Consider the following 24,007-nt stretch of genomic DNA (forward strand, 5'->3'; position numbering starts at 1 on the left):
CCGTCATCGTCGTCCTGTCCGTCATCGTCGTCCTGTCCGTCATCGTCGTCCTGTCCGTCATCGTCGTCCTGTCCGTCATCGTCGTCCTGTCCGTCGTCGTCGCTCCATCCTGCGGCGCGGCGCCGGTTGCGCGCAGGACGATGGGGCGGCCGGGGTATGCGTGCCGAAACCACATAAACCGCCAGAAGTTCTTGTGGGCGGCAGGGCCAATTCCCTCCCGCTCAACTTCTGGCAGGTTTTTAAATCGATCCGTGTACCTCAATTGCCAGCTGCCTCGCCTGTTTGATGCTGACAAGACGGTACTTCAGCTCTCGCGGAGCTTCCGTGTTGTCATCCCACCTGACACCATACGTGCCAGGTACACTATGCATGATGGGGATCCGCTCAAGGTGGCGGTCGGTCAGACGAAAAGCTTCGTTGGCGAGCTCAATGGTCGTGACTCTGAGCAATTCTTTCATGACGAGGCATTGGAAGCAGACCCTCTCACAGGTTGGAAGAAACAGAAAGTGTCCAAACTCGGTGCAGGCCATACATTTCTCTGTCCGAAGCGCTTGACTAATCGCGGTTGCTGGGTGGTACTGCAGCAATCGGGTCCTCCCCAACGCAGCCAAGGTCGCCGGTGCGTGCCTCATCACGTCTTGATATGTTGCGAGGTTCTCTACCACGACTTTCCCCTTGAGAGACACGCGGGAGAGGCGGGACAAGGATTGGAAATCGAGGAGGTTGAGAGTGAGCAACAGGATCTCTGCGGGGAATTTATCAAGCAGACCGAGCGACGACCGAGCAGATTCGCGACTTATTTTGGACGGCTTTGCTGGGGTAATAATGTTCGAGGTACTGATCCTTGACGGATCCAACCGTTTTCCTTCATCGTTGAATTTGAAACTTTGACACGAGAACGTCATTGGACGCTTTATTAAGTCGAAAGGACGGCATGGCTGGAAATGAATGCTGGTCGGGACTGCTAAGCTCGATTGAGGAGTGTTAAATGGCTGGGAACCTGTTCAGAATGAGTCTTGACCTGATGGCAACGCGACGTCCAGCGGCGATGCCAGCTAGCAAGGTTTGTGATCCGGATATGGTTCGTAACCTTGATGTTCGTCTGAATCCTCGTGTTAGCTCAGGAGTCAGGACGCGTTGTCGCGTCGGTAGCGTTATCGATAAGACAATCAAAGACCCACTCTGCCTGTCATCTCAATTAAGCTGCAGATTATCAATCCTGGCGCCGTCCGTCTTTGTAAGTCGCGACCACACTGTTTCAGAGCAATCCTTATGCGCTGCATCTAGGTACCCAGAGAACGAATCCAGATGGCGGATGACACAGTTGAAGCTCAGCCGGCAAGCGCGCCAACCTCGGATAGCGGTGCCGCTTCCTCGGAACCGCCCAAAAAATTCCCGAAAGGCGTTGTTCTCGGAAAGGACGGCAAACCGTAAGCCTCCATTCGGATCAAGCCGATGTCTATCTTACTTACCTCACCCATCCTCATGAAACAACAGCTGCCGATCATGTACCTCCTTCGCCGCATGGGCATCGCAGACCAAATCCTCCCTCAAAGGCTCTTCCTCCCCGACAACAGCAACCACCACCACCACCACCACCCTCCCAAAGGACTGTCCGCCGGACGTGGAACAGCTAGGCCGCAGCAGCTGGACGCTCCTACACTCAATCGCGGCAACCTACCCGCCGCAGCCGACACCGGCCGAGCAGGCCGACGTGGCGCGCTTCATGGGCCTGTTCGCGCGGCTGTACCCGTGCTGGGTGTGCGCCGAGGACTTTCAGCGGTACCTGGAGCGGCAGCCCGTGCGGACTGGCGGCAGGGACGAGCTGGGCACCTGGCTCTGCGAGGCGCACAACGAGGTCAATCGTAAACTGAACAAGCCCGTGTTTGACTGCTCCCGGTGGCAGGAGAGGTGGCGGACTGGGTGGAAGGATGGGAGCTGCGATTGAGTTCGAGGTTTGAGTCTTTTTGTGGTTGTGTGGATACCTAGCTTTCTTTACCTAAGGAGTGCGAAGGGGGATGTGAGGATGGTTGGCATGTTGTGTGATTATCATCTAGGCGGGATTGTACAAAATACCTAGAACAGAGCAGAACGAATTGTGCGTTGGATGGGTCGGCATTGGATGGGTGATCACGCATTAGATCGGAGTTTAGGGGTTTGGCGTGGTACTTCTCATCGCCAGTTTCGTTTCGTCTGTACTGGTTGGCGTGGCGGATCATCTCTTCTCAGTTTAGAAACCGAAATTCCCGATCAGCGCGGACATGGGAATAGATACAATGGGGATGTGCAAGGCCGAGAGGACAGGATAAGACCGGCGGTACATCCGGGCCCGGTATTGGAGCTCGGCCCGACTAAAACCGCAGCCCCGCAACGGGCCGAGGGCCGGACTTCTATGACATCACATCACCGTAGGTAGACACCCGTCCATCCGAGCCATCGAACCACCACGAATGCCCCCACGAATGTCTAGGTAACTGGCTGCGTTCGGCCAGAACCGAGACCTACAGGCGGCTACCGTAAGATGGTGTCATCAGTCGCATCTCCTGCGGGACCCTGGGCCATATTGGGCTTGAATGGCATACGATGACGGTACTTGTTGATAACGGCCTTAGTAATCGCCCCAGCTACTCCCATCGACGAAAGAACCCCTATGGAGCGAACTCTCATCTCGTTCCGGAGCTCGCTGTTCCATAAGCGTAGCACTTGACTCTCTCTCAATTCGATCCGCCGTCGCAACACCCTGAGTGACATCGAGGAGCCATCATTGCGGAATGGCCGTCGATATCAGGACACAGGGCCTTCAGAAGCCCGTTTCCGTAGCAGAGTATCTGTTTGCAAGACTATACGAGATTGGCATTCGCTCGGTTCACGGCGTCCCGGGCGACTTCAACCTGGTCGCGCTGGACTTCCTCCCAAAGGCCAAGCTGAAGTGGGTGGGCAGCGTCAACGAACTCAATGCAGGTGTGTGCAGGCTTGCCCATGGAAGTTATGTGTACGTGGTATTTGAAGAATCCTGGGCTCACTAGGACAACAGCCTATGCAGCTGATGGCTATGCGCGCACCAATGGCATTGGAGCCCTCATCACCACCTTTGGTGTCGGCGAGCTGTCGGCCATGAACGGCATCGCCGGCTCCTTCTCGGAGCATGTCCCCGTCGTGCACATTGTCGGCTGTCCGTCCACAGTCTCGCAGCGCAACGGCATGCTGCTGCATCACACGCTCGGCAACGGTGATTTCAGCGTCTTTGCGAACATGAGCTCCCAGGTCACATGCGAATTGGCCAAACTGAACAAGCCGGCCGAGATCGCTGACCAGATAGACAACGCGCTGCGCGAGTGCTGGATCCGCAGCCGGCCCGTGTACCTCATGCTGCCGACCGACATGGTGGAGAAGAAGATCGAGGGCGCCCGCCTGGACCAGCCTATTGACCTCAGCGAGCCGCCCAACGACCCAGAGCGTGAGGACTACGTGGTGGACGTCGTGCTGCGCTACCTCCACGCCGCCAAGAACCCCGTCATGCTGGTAGATGCGTGCGCCATCCGGCACAGGGTCCTCGGCGAGGTGCGCGATCTGATCGAGAAGACCAAGCTGCCCGTGTTCGTGACGCCCATGGGCAAGGGCGCCATCGACGAGAGCTCGCCCACGTACGGCGGCGTGTATGCGGGGACCGGATCGCAGCCCGGCGTCGCCGAGCGGGTCGAGTCATCCGACCTGGTGCTGTCCATCGGCGCGCTCAAGAGCGACTTCAACACGACGGGCTTCTCGTACCGCACCTCGCAGCTCAAGACGATCGACTTCCACTCGACCCACTGCGTCGTGCGCTACTCCGAGTACCCCGGCGTGACGATGCGCGGCGTGCTCCGCAAGGTGACCGAGCGTGTTGACGTGGGCAAGCTGGCTAAGCAGCACGAGGTGACCAAGGTCGTCAACGAGGTGGCCGAGAATCGTGACAGCTCAGACACCATCACGCAGGCATTCTTCTGGCCCCGCGTCGGCGAGTATCTGAAGGAGAACGACATTGTAGTCACCGAGACGGGCACCGCCAACTTTGGCATCTGGGAAACAAAGTACCCCCGGGGAGTAACTGGCGTCACCCAGATCCTCTGGGGCAGCATCGGCTGGTATGTAGTACAGATCAGTATCCGACTCCTCTCCATCACCTCAGGAGTTACCGCTCCCACTCCCTGCCACTTCTGAGAATCCGTGCAAAAGAAATTCATTCATGTGACTGACATTGTCGGCCAGGTCACTCCCCGCAGCGCAGGGAGCCGCGCTGGCTGCCAAGGACATGGGCGTGGACCGCCGGACGATCCTGTTTGTCGGCGATGGATCGTTCCAGCTTACCTGTCAAGAGGTGGCAGTTATGATCAGACATAATCTGAAAATCACCATGTACGGTCCATTTTACCCGCCGCTGCTGCCGGTATCCATCCTCCGCTGTACTGACAAATAGCGCAGCTTCCTCATCTACAACGAGGGTTTCACCATCGAGAGGTTCATCCACGGCATGGAGGCCGAGTACAATGATATTTCGCGATGGCAGTACACCGAGGTGCCGACCGTGTTCGGCGCGTCTGACAAGCAAGTCCGCAAGTTTATCGTCAAGACCAAGCATGAGCTCGAGAAGCTGTTGACAGACAAGGAGTTCAACGAGGCCGGGGGTCTGCAGTTTGTCGAGCTCTGGATGCCAAAAGAGGACGCGCCTAGGGCACTGAGGATAACGACCGAGGTTGCCGCGAGGAATAATGCGAAGGCCGAGTGAGGGTGAGGGTGAGGGCATTGAAGGATGGAGATTGTGAGGGCGACGGCGTTGATACCTTGATTTGGCCGATCTGTGCCGACTCTCTATTTCCTCGTTGTCGGCATCTTGATAGGAGCATTAGCCGTTTCACCCTAAGAGCTCTATCCAACCAAGGTACTGAGGCATAGGCAGATCCTGATGAACTATTCATCTGAACCTTCCACCTCAACTGAGCATGGATGAGGACGCCTAAATTGTCCCCCGGTTTCATTAAGTTGATAAACAGTACCGAATAACTACATAAGTACACCCAAATCTCATTGATCACGTGGCACAACTTGCTTAATGCAATACTGTGTAGTAAGATAAGGTCCGTAGGTACGAACTACATCAACAGTCGAGACAAGAAAACATGATCAAAGAGTTCACCTTCCCATCAATTCGATATCAACATCATACCAAAGATCCAAACAGAGCCGAAACGAGCTCTCTAACGAAAGTGGTCTGTTGATTGCTCCATTGGTCGATTTGGTAAGACAACTAGTTGCTTTCCTCCGCCCCTCGTACGTAGACATCAACTCGAGTCGCCAAGCTTTCTTTTATTTTTGTTTTCACTGCTAGACGGACAGATCTTGCCGATACTCATACGGAACCAATGACGGAAAATGCCAAAAGGAAAGCTGCACCGACCGACGGTCAGTCGGGGCAGCAGTCCAAGAAGAAGAAGGTGCGTGTGTGTGTGTGTGGCTTTATGCATAGCGGACAAGCCGTGATGCGTCAATCATTATCGGGGCGCTGTTAGGCTCTTTGCAAACATGGAGAATAGTGAATTGACTTCACCCTCGAAAAGACAGGGAATGCAGGGAAATGGAAGACTCCCCAGCACGAGGCAAAAGCTGCGCAGCACCAGGATGCCAGCATCCAGCCAGGCGACGCCGGCATCTGGGTCACTTGCGCCAGACACCAGGAGCTGAGGGCAGCGAGGGAGATTGAAGTACTGTTCGCCGAGGTATGTAGCCTCACCAACTCACCAGAACGAAAAGTCTGACCCGCTAACCCAGTTGATTGCCGCCAGTATGCCCAGAAAATGTACGGCATAAAAGGCGTGCATGATACCGAAGACACGGACGGGGATGACGCCGAGGACGATATTGAGGCCGCCATCCAAAAGGAGCTGGCAGCCCTGGACGCGAAGGGGACCGGCAGCGCCACGGCGGGGGGGCAAAATCTGACTCCAATCAAGATGAGCGTTGACTGCCTGCTGTTCGTCAAAACCAGACCCCCCATCGACCCGGTCGCCTTCGTGCGCCGCATCTGCGAGGACGCAGAGAGCCGCTCGGATCCCAGCCAGATGAGATGCCGCTACGTCAACCGGCTCACCCCGGTGACGGCCACCGCCAAGGCCACCGAACAAGGGCTCGTCGAGCTCGCTAAGGAGGTCCTTGGCCCTTTCTTTGACCTGAGCGGGAAGCGATCGGGCGCGGCGGCCGTCGCAAAGGACGTTGAGGCGGTAGCCGAAGGCTCAGAAGCTCGCAACGGCGAAGGTGAATCGGGGGGCAGTCCCCCTGAACCGAATACAGAGGCAGCCAGCGGCCATGAGCTCCCTGCTCCACCCCCAAAAAACCAGGGGTTCACGGTGAGTTTGCTGTCAGCGGAGACGTCAAGTTGCTTTCCCGTACCATATACTGAACTATGTGAGTAGTTTGCTATCCGGCCGACGATCCGCAACCACAGCAACTTGAAGAGGGACACTGTCATCAACTCGATCGCGGCCCTCATCAATGATGACCGCCACAAAGTCAACCTAACCACACCAGATAAGGTGATACTCATTGACATTTACCAGGTAAGGGAACCCAAGCGTTCGCATGCGCACCTACTAGTTTCTAACCAGGCTGCGACCAGGCCGTATGCGGAATGAGCGTCGTGGACGGCAACTGGGAGGAGCTCAAACGGTTCAACCTAACTGAATTGTACAGTCAAGCGAGGGCAGTCCCAGGCGCTGCGAGCTCTCGCGAATGAGTTCTCGTATTCACAATGAAAGCACAATTGTAGTACAGCGCCAATGCGTACTAGTAGTACTGGAGAGTCCCATACCTCCTGGTTTTACTCAATCCGCTTAGCATCTACCGGGGATTCAAAGTGATTTGTGCCGTTTGTGACGCTGAATTCGGCTTCCAGACTGCCTTTCAAACGCGGATTGGATGACCAGTGCCAGGTAAGCTGCTCAACTCTAAAGACTCCAATGAGCGGCCTGAATCACAAGAGACGCCATGGCATTAAGTCGGCCTCTAACCAGTCCACGGTTTGATGTGTCCTCAGCGGTAGTCATATCGGCGCAGTCGAGCTGGGAGTCGGGAACACCCCTTCGGTCGTAGATATGAATGTAGACAAGACGCATATCCATATTTGAGAAAGATGAATATCCGGTGCTATGAGTCTATGACTGGAAGGATCCAATCATGGCGGCTTGGGGGAGCTCGATGTCAAGGGTCACGACTATAGTGACTTGTGAGGGAACACTGAACGCGGTCTTCGCGGTCTTTACCAGCAGGGGATGGAAGTCCGAGTGCCCCACTAGTAGGCACTTTGAGCAGGATTCAAGGTATGTCCTGGACTTGGCCGCGAAATCTTTAAGAGTATAGCGTTAGGACAAGATATGGAATTTGAAATTCCACCAGTTGCTGGCCTAAGTGAATACGATATCTTGAATCTTTAGCCATCATTACGGAGTATCGATGCGGCATTTGATCTTAACGTACTTGTACCTATCAAAACCAGGGATCACTAGTTGGCGGTTAACATTGAAAATCCAGCAGTGGTCGACGCTAAGCCCTATTCCAGATAATTTTGACGAGTCCGTCATGATGCGGCCCGTAAGACGGGGGCGGGTGTAGCGCCAGTGGATACAGCGCGGCTAGCGTCATTCCCAAAGTCCCGGGAGCAAAGACTGCGCCTAACTTGTACAGTACCTTGCATATTGACTGGAGATTTCAAGCTGGTAACGTTACTCCCAGCTTCATCGAGTGAGAGGCGAGAGGAGGTGGTCAACTTTGAGGTGCTGGGCCGAAGTCACCGGATTGCATGTGATTATGCACTATATGTACGCTTTCTGCCAGTAGTGTACTGCGCCAGATGCATGTACCTCGTACTTGTGGTATGAAAGGAGTACCAAGACGGGATTGAAGTTGGACCTCCCGTCCTCGATGAAGCTCTTCAATACTGTCGAAGCCCAACTCGTTCACCGAAAGGAAGAGGACTGCATGAACTGTCATTTGAAATCCCAGGGAGACGGCCCGATATCTACCACTCTTTTCATCCTGATGGCTGAACTAGTGTCACTGCTTACGTTGTGAATGGATGATGTTAGAGGCAGTAGGTATTCCCAACTCCCATTTGATATGACGACGCAGTGCTTGGGTTCTTTGTTCCCCCGCTGACTACTTCGCTTAGCGTTGGCCAATCACCGGATTCTCTAAGCTCGCTTGTCAAACGCCATGCCTCATTCGACGCCTTCCAGACAATGATCGGACTTTAAACACCACACCGGATGCAAGTAATAAATTCAAGATCCCGAGCTTTCCTAAGCTGAGGCCTCACTCGGGGACGACGAGTCGACTCCCGAACTCCGTAGGATAACGTTAGAGGCAATTACCCTGACGGAGGTGCATAGCTTTCGCTTGGTCTTACCCTACAGAGCTTGACCGCCCCAGTGGTTATTTCACGAGCCGAACACCTTCCTGTTTAGCTTAGTTAACTCGCTCTCTTGGGGAAGCAGCGGGGGCACGGAGCTGTGTTGCACAACTTCCAACTGTTCAAACTTGGTACGGATGTGTCTTCGGTCAGGAGCTTAGCACGCGGCATCCGCATCATGGCTTCCTATCCAAGGTCTTTGGCATATCACATCCACATACCAAGGGATGTTAATCATCAGTCTCGTGCCCAAACCGCCAACGGTCAAGGCGCGCCTCACAGCCAACGTTATCTGTCCCGCTAGCACGATGCGGCACGCGGTTCGATATGGATGGAACCATGGCTGCGATCACAGCAGTACTGTCATGGTATCTCTTGGGGAGAATCCAGTGTGTATGTACTGTACTGTAATATCAGACATGTCGTACGGATACACTAGTGTAAGTCAAATCGGCAGCGATCAGAGACCTTGAATTCGGTCGTCCCCACTGTTTCACTAGCAGACGACCCCGGGACGCCACCACGACGCGCCTCAGTTCCAGCTCTCAGATGATGGCGGACGGGATCACGGGCGCCACATTCACACGGGGTCCCCCGGCCAAGCGCGCCTGCTACGCCGACGGCTGGTGCTTATGTTCGGTACTTGAGTACCGGCAGCTTCCCCAGCCAGGGATACTATTATGTCTTGACAAGCGAAGGGACTGCGTCTACAAAGCCCCTAACGTTAGTGTAGTCGATGTAAGGACCACGCTTGTCGAGAAAAATACCCAACCTGGGGCCCTTCTGCTCGCTATGCTCTGCACCCCATTCGTCCACCACATTCCTGCTCCACGAAACCTGCTCTTGGCAGAACCAGCACTTTGTCCAGGGGCACTCCTGACTTGCAGTTCACTCGGGAACGAGGGAGTTTTGGGGTTCATTTACCTACGTCCACACCATGGGCCCCAGTGGTGTTTGTTTATAGGATAAGTGGTTTGGGCAAGCCAGTTGCCCTTCATGTTCTCCTCCAGATGAAACCCCATGTCGCTAGATCCTCGTCTCCAGAAGCTTGAGTCGCCTGCGTACCTGGATGCCCTCCAAGCAGTATCGAGAGACCCATAAATGCTGATGTCTCTGTGACTTTGGACACTGGGAGCGCGCCAGGCACTGCAGTTCGTTCGAAAAAGTTCCCGGATCGCCTAATATTGCCCCCTGTGTCCATACCTGGCGGCGGACTAGTCCTAGACGCATCGAATACACGTCAGATGCGTATACTTTGTATAGGCAATGGAATCCACGCCCTGAGCTTCCTCAAGCTGACGGCTGGATGTTGCTCTTGCCCCTTGGTAACCCGGCCCTGTAGGTAAGGCGGTTACTCACTGACAGGCGAACAAACAGCATTGCCGTGCTTGCTACCTTATCGCTCGGGGCAACTTACCGCAGCTTATTTCCGCTTCTCGAGACGAATAGCAGAGTACCAGTAAGGTCATAATATATAATCGGCTCCTACCTTGAGTCCCTGGACAGAGACTGGACACACCTGCCAAAACAAGCCGAAGACTCGAGTTTGTCCGCGTCCCGGTCCCCCATAAGGAGCCTACCTTACCTAGCCAGTCGACCAATCCCGGAGGCAGCACCTACTCATACAACTCTCGCCGGCCATGTGCCAACCTCCCTCTGACCAGGCGGTCAGGGACATGCTCGGCCCAGTCCTCGCAGCAGACACAGCCATCAAGCAAGTTCGCCCTGTCCAGTCTCTGCGTCCGCAACGGATCTACAAAGTCGACCTTTCCGATGGCAGGACGCTTCACCTCGTGCTGCCCCCCGTGTCCATCTGGCGGCCGCTGCGTTTCGAGCAGGGGATGGTCTCGTCGGAAGCGGCCGCGGTGCGCTGGATCAGCGAGACCCTGACGAGAGACACTCCCGCCATGACCACTATTACTGCCACCGCTACCAGCAGGATCCGTCCAGCGAACAGTCGCCGCTCCCCATCTCCTCGATCCAGCGCACTTCCGGCACCAGCATGCGCAACGGCCGGATCCCGCGATTCGGACCCAGAAATAAAAGTCAATCTGTCACTGCCCACCCTTCTTTACCACGGCCAGGGTTCGAATAACCTCCTCGGGTCCTCTTACGCAGTCTACCTGCCCCCAACACCATCCCCGTCCCCATCTCAACCCAAAACAGAACTAAAAGAACCCACCCCCCTGGCCCTGCTCCCCGGCCCGCCCCTTTCCCCACAAGAGCGGCACGCCGTCGACAAGCAAACAGGCGCCTTGTTCCGGCGGCTGGCAAAGCTGACCTCTCCCTCAGGCCGCTTCGGCCCGCTCGCCGCCGTAGTTCCTCCTCCCACTCCTAATACAACTACTTCGGACCCAACCACTACTACTACCACGCTCACTACCGGCGGCGGCCCGGGGACCGGGATGGGAGTAATAGGAGGATTGAGCATGAGCATGAGCACCATGGCCGGCACGGGCGGGGCCGGGAGCTGGTCCGTGGCGTTCCACTCGCTGCTCGAGGGCATCCTGCGCGACGGTGAGGACATGGCCGTGGTGCTGGGCTACTCGGCCATACGCCGCCAGTTTCGGCGGCTAGGGTATTTGCTAGATGAGGTCAGCGTTGCGCGGCTGGTGGTTGTGGACGGCGCGGACGAGGGGAACGTGCTTGTTCGGGTCCTTAAGGACGGGGAGGAGGGGGAGGAGCCAGGAGTGGGCAGAAAAGGGGATGGGGGCGGGGCTCAGTGTCATGGCCTTCAGGTTGATGATGAAAGCGTCGAGGGCGAGGTCAAGGACAAACACGAGGATTATGAGGATGAGGATGGGCAAGAGGAAGGGAAAGGCAAATGGATGGCAAGCGCAGGGCCGGCTACGGGAGAGGGTGAGGCAAAAGGAGAGGGGAAGGAAGGGCAAACATCCACAAACGCAAAGGAACCGGAGAAGAGACACTCGACAAGAAGGCTAAGGGTAACCGGCCTTGCCGACTGGAGCAGTTGTGTCTTTGGCGACCCGCTGTTGGCCACCGTCTTCAGCGACCCGCAGCAGCAGCAGCCTCCGTCGGCCGGCTTCCTCGAGGGATTCAACAACGGTACCAAAAAGATTGTTCAACAAGGCTTGTACCTCGATCCGGCCGCCAGCACAGCAAAAGACCCCCAACTCCTTCCCCTGGACGGGGACATCATCGAAGACGTTGACACGGCCTGGATCAGACTGCTCCTTTACCAGGTCTATCACGCCGTGGTGCACATCGTGAGGGAGTTCTACCAGCCACGTCCCGACAGTAGGGACCGGGAGCTCGAGGCCAGGAGGAAGTTGAACGAGGTGCTGGCACGCCTCGCAGAGGTGCACGACGACGCCAAGAAGAAACATCCAAGGCCGAGTGGGGAGATGTCACCCGCAAAGAGGATCAAGGCGGATGCCGAGGAGGGCTGATTGAGTAATACCTTACCTGAGAAAACAAACAAAAGAGACACATTAGTTTCAAGAATGAATGCTAGAGGGTTGTGACATGTACAGCAGAGGCAGGCTCTGACAAGACAGAGCTAGGCTATGCATGGCATGTTTTATTCACTATTACCAGCTATTGAGGGTCCTCGTCCGTATCGGACTCATCCCTTGGCAGGCTCATGCCCATCAGACCCAGCAGGTTGCCCGCCGGACCAGCCATGCCCGCTTGGCTCTTGAAACTCTCGAGCAGGTTTTTAGCAAGGTTATAGTCAATATCCACTTCCTCATCGTCGCTCTGCTCGTCACCTTTCTCCTTCGACTCAACGCTCCCTAATGCCGAGGGCCCCCCCCCCTTTTCCTTTATTGAAGATGAAGGCTTGGCCTGCGGGTCAAGCTCCAGTGCACCATGCTCCCTGAGCTCAGATTCCATCTGCTCCATGAGCTCTCGGATTTCCTCCTCCTCACCTCTATCCTCTGTGTCATCAGACGCATGGCCAACCGCCGTTTCTCCCCCTTTGCCGGCGTCCTCAGATGGAAGCCCCATCATCTCCCGCATCATTCTAGCAAACTGCTCCTCGTCAAAGCTGACTTCCTTGTCCTCATCCTCATCTTCATCACTTTCGCCTTCCCAAACGTCCTCTCCGTCTTCATCATCATCCCGATCCATCTCATCAATCTCGGCCCCCTCAATACCAGCCTGCTCATCATTCAAGAACGCCTCGAACCTCGAAACAATCTTTTTCAGATCAGCCTGTGCATTGGCACTCCCAAAGCCTGCGCCCTCGCCGCCACCACCTCCAGCACCCCCCTCCAGCTCCTTCTCGAAATCGCGATAGTCAATATCCATCCAGGAATCGTCATCCTCCCGATCAACGCCCTCCCACCGCGCGATATCCTCGTCCCCAGGCAGCACCGCGTCTCCGCCATCCTCGGCGAGATCGTCCAGCAGCAACGCCACCTCGCGCACCACCCTGCTGGAGCTCTCGTGCGCCGTCCGGGCAAGAATCTCGAACCCGGCCGTAAGTTTCATGCCCATCTCCAAGCGGGCGAGTTTTCGCGCTGCCTCCGAGCCCGGCCTCGCTGCTGCTGCTGCTGCCTCCACCTCGGCCGAGCGCAAAAGGCTGCGCCAGGCTGGTGGCGGAGGAAAGTGTTGGGATTTGAGCTGCGCGTAGAGGACCTTGGTGAAGCGCACGCTGACGGTGACGAGGTCTACTGGGGGAAAGGTTAGGGCTGCCGCCGAGGGGGAGAGCAGGGGTTTGAGAGAGCGCGGGTCACGGAGATAAAAGGCTTCGGTGGCCGGGGCGATGGACTGAGGGCGGGCGTGGAGGATGTAGGCCAGTTTCCGGGGCAGGGTGACAAGGGAGCGATGGAAGGAGTTGGCAATTTGGCCAGGGTACTTCTCGAGTCGGTAGAATGCCTCGGCTTCAATGAAGGTTGAGTGGATGAGTGAGTTGGGACACGACTTGATCGTCTCAATGGCTTGCCGTAGTGAGAGCGGCTTGGAGGTCGGGGTCTCACCAGCCGTCCCGTTATCGGGGTCGTTCAGGGGGATGATGCGTAGTTTGCCGTCGTGGATCCATACCCGGTTACCGTCGTTTTCAGGACTCAGCCACTTGGGAGCGACCTTTGCGGCTTCGATGAGGAGGAATTCGCCATCGCTGTCCGAGACGCGGACCCATAGACTAGGGAAGGACCTGCTCAACTCGCGGAGCAGGTAGACGATGAGCCACTCATCCTCGATGTTGTCCCCGTAGTGTGTTATGCCGTAAAGATAGGGCAGACCTAGGCCTGTGCAATGTGTTAGCTTTCGTGGGCACCACCTGGCTGCTGGCGGATCAAGACACACCCTTCAAGATTCTCGTTTCCAGCTTGAACGGCTCGCGCTGCCAGATGTAGTCCTTTGCCAGCTGGTCCAACTTTTGGTCAGCTGCCCTACGGACGGCCTCCAGGCTTGGAACTTGACTGTCGGCTTGTTCTCGGATGATGAAGAGCATGTACTCGACGCAGTCTTCGGGAAGGCTCATCCGGAACCCTTCAAAGCCCTCGTCCCCGGGTCGCAGTTCCCCTGCAGTGTCCCCTTCAGTCGCCATATAGCCCTTCTTATTTTGGTAAGGTTCAAACACTATCAACAACTCCTTCACCGAACGGAGTGATACACACAGGCAATGACATCAGGTGGAAGGTTGCGACTGCCCGGCGAAATGACCTTGTCAACCCCCTTGTCTTGTGCTGGCAAAGTCAATCTGACTGAATTTACGTCTCTCTCACTTTATAGTTGCTGTTGGCAGAAGGCCTTCCGCCCAGAGTCTCAATAGGTGAAGTACCGAGAGTACCTACTGGAAGCAGGCTGTTACTGCATGTAGTGAGGTCCGTCACTGTGGGTTTCCGCTTTTGATCACTAACTTCAGCCAGGTCTTGCCGTGCGTGCCCACTGCCCACTGCCCAGAGCTGGTGTCACGTAATCGTGTATTGTACCGTACAGTACCTTACATATTACAGCGCAGTTCAGAAAGTGGGGCTTGGGCTCCACTCAAACTAGGACTAAGTGCTTGAGGCCTAGACGCGCTACGCGCTGGTCCTTGCCGTGGAAACGCGTCTTTGATGGCAGCCGACAGCTTTGTTTGATCTCGCAAATTTGAGAGCTTTCTGTGTTGACACTCATTTCGAGGTACTGCTGTCCTCGCTCATCCTTCGACGTCAAATATTGGAGGACCACAGTGTCCGGGCTCAGAAATGCCCTCGCGAACCATCAGTCACGCCGAGGCCGAGACCTCGCGAAAGCGAGTGCGACGGCCAACTGTCCACGATGACGACGACGACGACGACGACAGCGATGTCGAAGTCCAGCAATCAAAACCAAAATCACAAACAGATCCAGTAAGTGCCAGGCTTCGATGAAACATCTGCCCCCAATGCTCCATGCTGACATGGCAAACAGCGGAAACGGGTGCGACTTTCCGATATCAACGATGACCGCCCGTCTAAACGCGGGTCTTCACCTGCGTCATCCGATACAGATACAGCCGAATGCGACTCTGGCGAGCCTGCACTGCCGCCAACTCCACAAAAGTCTCAGTATGAACTAATGCGAGACGGCAATTTCGAACATCTCCGACACGAAGCCGTGGATGACCAGCGTGCAACGCAGCGGCTTCGCTTCCGGCCTACCCTCCTTGGGGACAATGCCATTGCGGATAACGGCATCATTGAGAGTGTTACGTGCATTAACTTCATGTGCCATCAGCGTCTCCACTGCGAGCTCGGTCCACTGCTCAACTTCATCGTTGGGGAGAATGGTAGCGGCAAGAGCGCTATCCTAACCGCAATCACCCTGTGCCTCGGCGGCAAGGCCAGTTCGACCAACCGCGGCGGCAGTCTGAAGAGCTTTGTCAAAGAAGGATGCGAACGTTCCATACTCGCCGTCAAACTTAAGAATCGCGGCCAGGACGCCTACAAGCCTGACATTTACGGCGAATCCATCATCGTGGAGCGCCATTTCTCCAAATCCGGCGTCAGCGGCTTTAAGGTCAAGTCTGCTCTAGGTCAGATTGTGTCAATTAAAAAGCAGGAGGTCGACGATATCGTCGAGTACTACGCACTGCAGGTCGACAATCCCTTGAACGTACTTTCCCAAGACAACGCCCGCCAATTCCTGAACGCGTCCACCAAAACCCAAAAGTACAAATTCTTCATTGAGGGCGTCCAGCTTCAGCAACTAGATAACGACTACAGGCTGATTTCGGAGAGCCTAGAGCAGATGGTGGCCAAAATCCCAGAGCAGGAGGAACGCGTCAAGCACGCCAAGGAGGTCCTTGAGAAAGCGAAGCGGATGAGAGAGGACCTGGAGGGCGACAGGCAAGCCCGACTTAAACTCCGCACGTTGCGCTTTCAGTTGGCCTGGGCGCAAGTCGTCGAGGCGGAACAAGAGCTCAAGGACAAGGAGAAGGCCGTGGCCGAAGTCGAAATGAGGGTCGCCCAAGCTCAGAAGGAAATGGATGAAAAGAACAAGGCCCTTGAGGTTGCCGATAAGATGGTTGAGAAAGCCCAGGAAGAGCGGCGTCGCGTCGGAGAAGAGGGTAACGAGATCCAACGGCGGGTGGAGGATGCCAGCGACAACTATTACAAGCTGAAAGCCGAGTTGCACCGCCTTCGCTCTGAGGAGCGCGATGCACGCGAAACCCTGAGGATCAAAACGGCGAACGTCAAGGCCACCGAGAAAAAAATTGCCGAAGAGGAGCAACGTCTGGAGGCGGACAACGGCGAGGAGACTACCCGCTTGTTGCGAGAGCGGGATGGAGCGCAAGCAGCTGTGGAGGCTATCGAACAGGAGCTCCAAGAGACTAAAGATCGAAAGCCAACGCTCATAAAAAACGAGGAAGAGACCAAGGCTAATCTGGAAAAAATTGCCGAAGCTATCCAGCCGAAGACATTGGAGATAAAACGCCTTGAGGAGAGAATCGGGACCATTACCGAAGCTCGTACCTCACTCTACGAGGGATACGAGGCAGGGATTCCTAGTCTCCTGAAGATGATCGAGAGCAATGAACAAAACTTCGAGCACAAGCCGATTGGGCCCATGGGGAGTCACATTCAGTTGCTCAAGCCCGAGTGGGGTCCGGTCTTGGAGAACACACTCGGCAGCATTCTGAACGCCTTTCTCGTCACAAACAGGCGGGACGAAAAGACATTGCGGGCTCTGATGGACCGAGTCAATATCAGGAACTGCACCATCCTTATATGCAACCGGCATTCTCTCAACCTGGATGGCAAAGAGCCTGACCCGGAATATGATACCATTCTTCGAGTGCTCAAGTTTGATAACACGATGGTGAGGGACCAACTCATCATCCACCAGGCGATTGAGCAAGTAATCCTAGTTCCTGAGCGACACCGGGCTCAACAGATCATGTTCGACGGCGCCCCGCCGCGGAACGTCAAGGCTTGTTTGACGTGGAACGAAGGCAAACGTGGCGAGGCTCTGCGCTTAGTCAACAACAACAATAACAACATCTCGTCTTCTCCGGTCCGGCCGAATCCGCATCAGAGACCTCGGATGAAGACGGACTCGCAGTCACAGCTTGCCTTCTTGCAGGAAACGCTGTCGCAGACACAGGCCGAGCGCCGGGCGCTTGAGGCTGAAAGAAGGCGCCTCCAACAACAGTACCAGCGTTGCCTGGCGGAGAAGTCTAGCCAGGAAGTTCACATTAAAAGACTGGAGGCGGACCGTAGGAAAGCAGAACTTGCTGTCGACCAGATTCAAGAGAAACTGGACGAGTTTGATGGGTCTGACAGCAAATTACAAGCCTTGAAAGAGGATCTGAGAGAACTCAAAGAGTCGGAACGCCACGTCGGGATCCAGTTCGGCATATTGCATAGTCAGACAGAAGCAAAGGCCGCAGAAATGGAGGAGGCGCGCATAAAGCACAAGGAAGCGAAAGCGGAGGCCAGGGACTATGAGGAGCGTTTGACGAAAGCCGAGAAAAAGCTCCAGAAGGCCGAGGGCGTACGTCGCGTACGCCTCATCGAGAAGAATGAAATCATCGCGACAGAGGCCGAGCTTGCCGTGGAGAAGAAGGCTAAGGAAGACAAGCGCAAGAGGCGACGGGAGGTTGTTGAGGAGATGACGAAGGGTGCCCAGAAGATAAGCCCGGAGCGTGTTTACATTCCGGAAAATGAGACATATGAGAGCATCGGCAAGCAGTATAACACCCTCCGCAACCGACTGAAACAGCTGGAGAGTAAGCGAGGCATGTCTGAAAACGAGGTGATGGCGTTCTTCGAACAAGCCAAAAAGACCTACGATACGGTCGTCGCGGACCTCGAGTCCAGCAAAAAGGTGAATGACCGTCTCAGGGAGACGCTCAGCCTCCGCCTAGACAAGTGGCGCAAGTTTCAACGATACATCTCGTCGCAATCCCGTGCCAACTTCATCTACCTTCTCAGCGAGCGTGGTTTCCGCGGCAAGCTGCTCCTCGACCACGAGCGCAAGGCTTTGGACCTGCAGGTCGAGCCGGACAAGACGGAGAAGAGAGCGGTGGGCCGCAGCACCAAGACGCTCTCTGGCGGCGAGAAGTCGTTTGCGTCCATCTGCCTGCTCCTGGCCATCTGGGAGGCCATGGGCTCGCCACTCCGTTGTCTGGATGAGTTCGATGTCTTTATGGACAATGTGAACCGGGCGATTAGCACGAATATGCTGGTGAGTTTTGCGTCTACGGGTGATTCAGGGAAGAAGTCTGGTCGTTGACTTGATATGGTTCTAGATCACGGCTGCGCGGCGCTCGGTGAATCGCCAGTACATCTTTATTACTCCCAATGCCATCGAGGGCCGGAACGCGCTTGACAAGGATGTCAAGGTTATCAGGTTTGTCGAGCCCTCTTCGGATTGGTTGTGATGACTTCTGACTGACGCCTTTTACCTAGGCTCACGGATCCTCGTCAGCGGACCCTGACTGATTATTGATCCCTCTGTTTACCCGCCCTTGTTCCAGCTGGATTCGATTCGCTCCGTGTTGATCTATATGTTTGGCTCTTGATGATTGCTTCTACTGAAAGCCACAAGGTTGGCTGCCACTCGGCGTCTCGGCGTCTCGGGAGTGATGGGTGGAAGGCGCATGTCCCAGGTGGGTATGGGAATGGAGGAATTCTTCAGGTTCAGATCGGGCAGCATCTAGATCCCATGTGTTGGTGCGGCGCAAGCTGGGTTCTAGCGGAAAGGTTGTGGCATCTCGCTCGGTCCCTCTTCGTTGTTATAGCATATCTGTATGTATGCAGCAAGGTTCCTCGCTTGCTTGTCCTAAGCTTCTCTTCAAGTATAATACAAGGTTCGCGTGCATTGTACAGTACGATATTACACATGTGTGAGCAGAAAGTTGCCCAACCACCTGATCCATTCATATCCGCACGCCCTTGCTTCGCAGCACGTTGACGGCGGCGCTGGCCGTGAAGCCAAGCCACTCCCCCGCGGAGCGGACCGCGCTGCCCACCTCGGCTGCTTCGTTCAGTCGCCGGCGCAAGAAGGCGCGTGTCTCGCGGAACCCGGGGGACTGGTCGGTGGTCATGAACAGCTCAGCAGCCGCATAGATGGCCGACAGGCTGGCGCGCTTGGTGTACCACGAGGGATCGACCGACACGTCGCCGGCCAGGTACAGGATCTCGTCGGCCAGAAGCGCGAGCTCCTTGAGCGAAGCCGGGACGTATGACGGCTGGGCCATTACCGCGAGGGCCTGGTAACCGTTTAGTTCTTGCTTTGTCCTCTCCCGTATATAAATCGTGAACGTACCTCCTGCAACCGCCCAACCACACCGGCTTCGTCGTTCCCTTGCAGCCGTGCCCAGGCGAGCATCTCAACCCGCTCCGAAACCGTCCTTATACCTCCTCCTATCCCTCCCAAACTTGGTGTTGCTGCCGTCGCATCTTTACTCCCTCCCGGACTCCCGTCAATCTCACTAGCAAAGAGAGCAGCAGCCTTGGCCGCCAGCGCGTTCCGTTGGGTGTACAGGTGCCACCAGATCAGCGCAAACACGCCGCCGTCGGAACCCCCCAGCAGCAAAGAAGGGCTGATGTCGAGCAGCCCGGCATCGCGCGCGCCCAGGGCGAGCGCCTCGCGTGAAAACCCTTGCGCGGCTACGTGTGTGTAGGCGGCGCCTAGCAGGGCTGATTCGGCTGGGGTGAAGGGCCCCGGTGGAGGGGGGTGGTCGTGGGAGTGGTATTGCCTTCTTACCACGTGGTGGTGCTGATGTGTATGTGGGAGGTGTCGGCGGGGGAAGCGGGTGGTGGTGGAGGTGGACGTGGTTATGGATCGGGCGATGGCGGTGGGCTTGTCCCGGTTGACAAAGGGAGAGGTTTCCCGAGAGGGAAAGGCGATCGTGGATCGGGAGGCGGAAAACACGGCACCGGGCCGGCGGAGGGGGAGGAGGAGGACGAGTCGGGATGTGGCGGTGGCTGTTGCGGTTGATGTTGCTGCCGACCCGGCAGAGAGCACCGACAAGGTGCCTGGGCACGGCATGTCGCTTTTGTCGTTTTGCTGCCGCTCCGCCAAGGCTAGGAGGAATTGAGCTGTTTAGGGATGTGGTGCAATTACTCCGTGGATATTTCCGTTCTGCAGCGAACCAGTCGTTGTGAGGCTGCGATGTTCTCAAGCAGCTTAACACGTGCGATGATCAGGTCGGGTGTATCCGTAGTCCGTTTTCGAATAGTGGACGGAGAAATCCATTGGCGTCGTTAGTGAAAAGGCCCTTGCATAACAAAGCCCCACCACAGCTCCACCACCTAAGATGCCTCCCAGACGAGCCCGAATAACCCCACAAACCGACAATTGCTCATCGAGATGGTCAATTGATATCGGGCCGTAATAATAAACGACGTCGCTCGGTCCGTTCGTGTACAATACATTACTCAACTGTCTACACGCAATGCAATGTGCGATTGTCCCCAAAAAGCCTCCTATGTTCTTTGGTTTCTACAACTCTACACTGGGTTGTCAATGGCGATTCTTCTCAGGCAAGGGTAACATGCAGGCCACATTAATGCAGCCAAGTTTGCAGAATGGAAGCTAATGCAAGGAGACAGCAGATCCAGATGTGATATCGGCGCTTGCTGGCCGCTCGACGTGATGAGGCCGGGTCCGGATTGTCGAGGCCTCCCAGGTTGTCCCAATGTGGGATTTTGCGAAGCATGTGTATGTATTCACGTACATACAGTAAAACTGACAGAATCTCCTACATACATACGGCCACTTCAGATCAAAGCCTGCTGAGGAACGACTCAAGATCTCACAATGCCGGCCTCGACAGCCAGTGCCGATCGGGGTACATACCGCTGGTCGCCGGATTCTCCGGATGACCTGCGAGATGCACGCCAACTGCAACTTAGCTAGGGCCCGCAACACCGGCCCAATCCCGCCAACGGTTGCATCACGCTCTTCTTCCCCGGCACCGGGCGGCTCACGCTTCCTCACAATACGTTAATGGCGTGCCGTGATCCGCAAATCCTGCCTCGCATCCTTCCCGGCACAGCCCACTTCACCAGACACCCATTATATACCTCTGCCGGGGTATATTCATGTCATATATTCATGTTACTGCCGGCATACTTCTTGTCATACCCACTTCTTAAGTGTGTCTTCCTCATCGGTGCCCTCTCCGCTCGGATTGAATCCCCGGGCCGCTCCAACCGTCGATTTCGGCTGCCGAGATGGGCGCGGTCAAGAGCGGTCCAGACCCGCTCGCCTGCCCAAGGCCTTCGGATTCATCAACCAACCAGTATCGCTGCGCCCTGCTTCTCTTCGTGGGTCCTCCGCATGCGCCGCCTTATAGCCGAGTCCATCCTGCATTGACCGGTCTCCAATTTATCTTTGGTTGGTTGAAAGTCAATACGGATATCGAGATTTCTCCAAACGGGCTTTGTGAGCCCCTTGTTGCCTGGGTCGAAGAGGGTTGCTCAATAACCCCTTGAGCACGGGATATGGGGCCAGTGAGCCCTCCTGAATGGCCAGCAACCCCGACGTACTTAGGGCAAGTGCAGCAAGAGCAAAATACTATGTTCCTGTACGAGGCATAAAAATTCTCTCATCGGCGGACATGGCTGGCTGGCTGAGCGAGGATGAGAGCGAGGGGATTGGCTGCTCTCCCTCGCTGTGCCCCTCTCCATATGTCGTGGCACCGTACCATGGGGTCTGGATGGTATGTACGCACCAGGGGCGCGTAGGGCAGGCCAATACCAACCACTGCCGCGTTCCCGGATCTAACTTAGCGGCGACATGGTTTGCCCTGCTATCATGGGAGGAATAGCCCCTCGTCTGATGGCGGGGGTATAGTTCAGAACACCTCTGTCCAAAGTCTGCGCAGACGAGGACTGCTGGCAGTGTTGGGAGCCTGCGAGTGCTACCCTCCGACTTGAGAATAAAGGCGGAGTGCAAACAGGGGAAGCTGCAGGATCATGCAGAACGCTGCCGTGGGTCTCACCTCTCTCTGCAGTCCGGGGACCTGATTCGTCTCAAGACGATGAGTAGGTAGCCAGCCTTGCGCAATCATGCCGGTCCCTTACTACGGTATTTTGCGGGTCGAAAGCTATCACAACCCAGGAGTGGCGGCGCTGGATCTAACCTCATGAGGACGGTTCATCAAATGCATGAGGATCGAAGTAGATACCAATACGCCTTTCACTGTGCCGATGCCGAGGTAATTGAGCATGTAACGCACCAAGAAGCCAGCGACACTGCACTTGACCGCCTGGCTGACGCGGAAAAAGCCAGGTCTATCCGTACCTGTTGGTTGTGTCGATAGAGGCATGTCAGATTACAGGCATGCTGCAAAGCTGATATGCGACGCCCTTTCCAATTCTGCAGCCACAAGCTTCTTTGGGTCAATAATCCTAGATTTGGACGACTACAGGAACAAATTGGAACCGCCATGCATATCCCTTACGCCTCCTGGGTGCGAATCCCGGGCTACAGACAAAGCTACGGAGTAGTCTTTGCCGGCCTAGGCAGTGGAATACCTGGACGGGGCAGGCTTACTACCAGGTTACCTCATCTACACGAGGTAGCAGGTCAGTTAAAGATGGAGATTCCGTCACGAATGAATTGTGATAAAGAATTTGGACTCTGGAGGTTGCTCTGGATCGTGATTTCCAGGCCGCGGTCTGGTGGGGCTTTCTGGTGGGGTCGTTTACCCCACCTCGAAGGAATGCTGTGCGTTATCCAGGTCTCGTCTCCACCCAGATTTAATTGCACTTCCAGGGTGCACAAGCCACATGCCACAAGGCCCACTGTTAGTGCAAACCCTTGAATCTCCAAGTGCAAGCTCGCAGCGCAACACCTGCGCAGCTTGAATGCGCAATTAAGCACGTAAAAATACTGCGTTGCATGCTCTTGTTGGAAGAATAGGAGCTTTTAAGGCTATGGTTGTGCACTTAGATTTGAATGAGTTTATAGGAAGTTACACTGTTTCTGCGACCGGGTGAATTTGGTGTAATTCGAGGTTCAGTTTGAAAGTAACAGCTGGCTCGAGCGTCGCGTGCGGCGCCCGAGGGCGGGAAAGCCCCACATGCCCAAAATGGGGGCTGATCAGCGCGACCTGGATAACGCGAGCCGAAGGAATCGCGGCCGACTCAAGTGGATGCTCACCGTTTTGCAAGGCTGGCGGCCGTCAAGGGTGACAAGGCTGCCGCTTGGCAAGAGCTGCCCGGATGGCCCGGTCCCTGGCCTGCACTTTCGGGGCCGATACTGCTCCGGTTTGAAAAGATGAGTGCTTGAGTCTCGGAATGTAAGGTAGAGTAGAAGAATCTGAGATATCCCGTACTATATGCGACACATAACTAATAAGTTAGTGCCTCACCTCTCTACTCCAAGGACATCTTCAACAATGTCCTGTATTAAGAAGCAGACAATATCAAAGTCCTTCGCGATCCAGCTCTCCTAGGCCAGAAAGCCAGAAAGGTTTGACCACATGACGATCGCGCAACTTTTGCCAGCCTGGTCACCCTGTTCCCTTGATTTGGTAGACTCACGATCTGTCTTCGAGATGAGCCACTCCCAGAAATACCCATTGGCCAATGGATGTCTTTCAGGTGCCTGCCATATGGGCTCCGGCTAGTGCCAGACCGCCAGAACGAAGGTACCTGGTAACTAACGGCGGAACACTGCATAGGCGATCTGTAATTGTGTATGCGTACTCCGTAGTAGTCAACTGCTTTGAAATTGCCTATCGTGTCGTCTGATATTTTCAGTTGGCTGTTGCAATTGCCATGTCCGTATCCCTGCCTGTCAGATTCACCATCAGCGAATTTCCGTTCCAAGCCTCCGTTTCCGCTCCCTTGCAAGCCTGACGGCAGGTGGCCCTTGCCCCAACTGGCTAGCGCAGTTCCTTCCACTTGCTCGTCGCACTAGCCAACGAAAAAGGTTTTGCCGACGAAAAGGCCAGCTCCCCCTTCAGCCTACCTGCCTGCAGCCCGCCCGCCCTGGCACGACTCTCATTCACCTCAACCGTCCACAAGCCGTCCATCCCGCAACACGATTTGTGTGGTCACTGGCCCCACAGTCAATTCTCAGTCTTACCGCGGTCGGGCTAGTAGTTTGTACCTTGCTGTCCATACGCGTTTCTCATCAGTCGAGCCCTAGACTCTCGAGTTCCAAGCTGCACGGTACTAA

General features: G+C 55.6%; 9 protein-coding genes across 9 annotated transcripts; 5 read left to right on the plus strand and 4 right to left on the minus strand.

Moving 5' to 3' along the window:
- Window positions 1-239: 239 nt before the first annotated feature.
- N656DRAFT_718480 (uncharacterized protein) lies at window positions 240-905 on the minus strand (the record flags this gene model as incomplete). The annotated part of the gene is made up of 1 exon (XM_064812285.1): window positions 240-905. One exon carries the CDS (start codon window positions 903-905, stop codon window positions 240-242), a length of 666 nt encoding a protein of 221 aa, XP_064665738.1.
- Window positions 906-1,223: 318 nt separating this feature from the next.
- N656DRAFT_784449 (uncharacterized protein) lies at window positions 1,224-2,167 on the plus strand. Its single transcript, XM_064816172.1, has 2 exons — window positions 1,224-1,430; window positions 1,498-2,167. The coding sequence occupies exons 1-2, from the start codon at window positions 1,309-1,311 to the stop codon at window positions 1,946-1,948; spliced, it is 573 nt and encodes a 190-aa protein (XP_064665739.1). The 5' UTR covers window positions 1,224-1,308; the 3' UTR covers window positions 1,949-2,167.
- A 604-nt stretch (window positions 2,168-2,771) lies between these two features.
- Window positions 2,772-4,762, plus strand: N656DRAFT_718670 (pyruvate decarboxylase; the record flags this gene model as incomplete). Its single annotated transcript, XM_064812299.1, has 4 exons — window positions 2,772-2,961; window positions 3,035-4,121; window positions 4,246-4,392; window positions 4,459-4,762. The coding sequence occupies 4 exons, from the start codon at window positions 2,772-2,774 to the stop codon at window positions 4,760-4,762; spliced, it is 1,728 nt and encodes a 575-aa protein (XP_064665740.1).
- A 634-nt stretch (window positions 4,763-5,396) lies between these two features.
- On the plus strand, window positions 5,397-6,763 carry N656DRAFT_802028 (uncharacterized protein; the record flags this gene model as incomplete). The annotated part of the gene is made up of 5 exons (XM_064818199.1): window positions 5,397-5,468; window positions 5,592-5,750; window positions 5,817-6,377; window positions 6,444-6,587; window positions 6,647-6,763. 5 exons carry the CDS (start codon window positions 5,397-5,399, stop codon window positions 6,761-6,763), a joined length of 1,053 nt encoding a protein of 350 aa, XP_064665741.1.
- A 42-nt stretch (window positions 6,764-6,805) lies between these two features.
- N656DRAFT_784454 (uncharacterized protein) lies at window positions 6,806-7,365 on the minus strand. The gene has a single exon (XM_064816173.1). The coding sequence runs from the start codon at window positions 7,146-7,148 to the stop codon at window positions 6,975-6,977; it is 174 nt and encodes a 57-aa protein (XP_064665742.1). The 5' UTR covers window positions 7,149-7,365; the 3' UTR covers window positions 6,806-6,974.
- Window positions 7,366-10,069: 2,704 nt separating this feature from the next.
- N656DRAFT_761974 (uncharacterized protein) lies at window positions 10,070-11,865 on the plus strand. Its single transcript, XM_064813255.1, has 3 exons — window positions 10,070-10,390; window positions 10,481-11,088; window positions 11,194-11,865. The coding sequence occupies exons 1-3, from the start codon at window positions 10,075-10,077 to the stop codon at window positions 11,842-11,844; spliced, it is 1,575 nt and encodes a 524-aa protein (XP_064665743.1). The 5' UTR covers window positions 10,070-10,074; the 3' UTR covers window positions 11,845-11,865.
- Window positions 11,866-11,938: 73 nt separating this feature from the next.
- On the minus strand, window positions 11,939-14,241 carry N656DRAFT_740382 (SGT1-domain-containing protein). Its single transcript, XM_064812796.1, has 2 exons — window positions 13,706-14,241; window positions 11,939-13,647 (listed from the first exon to the last, which is right to left on the minus strand). Exons 1-2 carry the CDS (start codon window positions 13,947-13,949, stop codon window positions 11,993-11,995), a joined length of 1,899 nt encoding a protein of 632 aa, XP_064665744.1. The 5' UTR covers window positions 13,950-14,241; the 3' UTR covers window positions 11,939-11,992.
- Window positions 14,242-14,404: 163 nt separating this feature from the next.
- N656DRAFT_784456 (P-loop containing nucleoside triphosphate hydrolase protein) lies at window positions 14,405-18,693 on the plus strand. Its single transcript, XM_064816174.1, has 4 exons — window positions 14,405-14,736; window positions 14,798-18,055; window positions 18,120-18,220; window positions 18,280-18,693. Exons 1-4 carry the CDS (start codon window positions 14,593-14,595, stop codon window positions 18,317-18,319), a joined length of 3,543 nt encoding a protein of 1,180 aa, XP_064665745.1. The 5' UTR covers window positions 14,405-14,592; the 3' UTR covers window positions 18,320-18,693.
- On the minus strand, window positions 18,384-20,329 carry N656DRAFT_784457 (ubiquinone biosynthesis protein COQ9). Its single transcript, XM_064816175.1, has 2 exons — window positions 19,139-20,329; window positions 18,384-19,082 (listed from the first exon to the last, which is right to left on the minus strand). Exons 1-2 carry the CDS (start codon window positions 19,862-19,864, stop codon window positions 18,750-18,752), a joined length of 1,059 nt encoding a protein of 352 aa, XP_064665746.1. The 5' UTR covers window positions 19,865-20,329; the 3' UTR covers window positions 18,384-18,749.
- Between the last annotated feature and the right edge of the window lie 3,678 nt (window positions 20,330-24,007).

Source organism: Canariomyces notabilis, assembly GCF_033297395.1.
Source record: "Canariomyces notabilis strain CBS 508.74 unplaced genomic scaffold N656scaffold_34, whole genome shotgun sequence".
NCBI lineage: Eukaryota > Fungi > Ascomycota > Sordariomycetes > Sordariales > Chaetomiaceae > Canariomyces > Canariomyces notabilis.

Bases quoted from the DNA above. Each gene is read 5' to 3' on its own strand.
- N656DRAFT_761974 (XM_064813255.1), top strand. From the start codon at position 10,075: ATGTGCCAACCTCCCTCTGACCAGGCGGTCAGGGACATGCTCGGCCCA. The intron at 10,391-10,480 runs GTCGCCGCTCCC...CAGAAATAAAAG, and splicing joins CAGGATCCGTCCAGCGAACA to TCAATCTGTCACTGCCCACC. The intron at 11,089-11,193 runs GTCCTTAAGGAC...GAAAGCGTCGAG, and splicing joins AGGGGAACGTGCTTGTTCGG to GGCGAGGTCAAGGACAAACA.
- N656DRAFT_784456 (XM_064816174.1), top strand. From the start codon at position 14,593: ATGCCCTCGCGAACCATCAGTCACGCCGAGGCCGAGACCTCGCGAAAG. The intron at 14,737-14,797 runs GTAAGTGCCAGG...CATGGCAAACAG, and splicing joins CAAAATCACAAACAGATCCA to CGGAAACGGGTGCGACTTTC. The intron at 18,221-18,279 runs GTTTGTCGAGCC...CCTTTTACCTAG, and splicing joins AAGGATGTCAAGGTTATCAG to GCTCACGGATCCTCGTCAGC.
- N656DRAFT_784449 (XM_064816172.1), top strand. From the start codon at position 1,309: ATGGCGGATGACACAGTTGAAGCTCAGCCGGCAAGCGCGCCAACCTCG. The intron at 1,431-1,497 runs GTAAGCCTCCAT...ATGAAACAACAG, and splicing joins CTCGGAAAGGACGGCAAACC to CTGCCGATCATGTACCTCCT.
- N656DRAFT_740382 (XM_064812796.1), bottom strand. From the start codon at position 13,949: ATGGCGACTGAAGGGGACACTGCAGGGGAACTGCGACCCGGGGACGAG. The intron at 13,648-13,705 runs GTGTGTCTTGAT...CACATTGCACAG, and splicing joins GGAAACGAGAATCTTGAAGG to GCCTAGGTCTGCCCTATCTT.
- N656DRAFT_784457 (XM_064816175.1), bottom strand. From the start codon at position 19,864: ATGCCGTGCCCAGGCACCTTGTCGGTGCTCTCTGCCGGGTCGGCAGCA. The intron at 19,083-19,138 runs GTACGTTCACGA...AACGGTTACCAG, and splicing joins TGGTTGGGCGGTTGCAGGAG to GCCCTCGCGGTAATGGCCCA.
- N656DRAFT_784454 (XM_064816173.1), bottom strand. From the start codon at position 7,148: ATGGATATGCGTCTTGTCTACATTCATATCTACGACCGAAGGGGTGTT.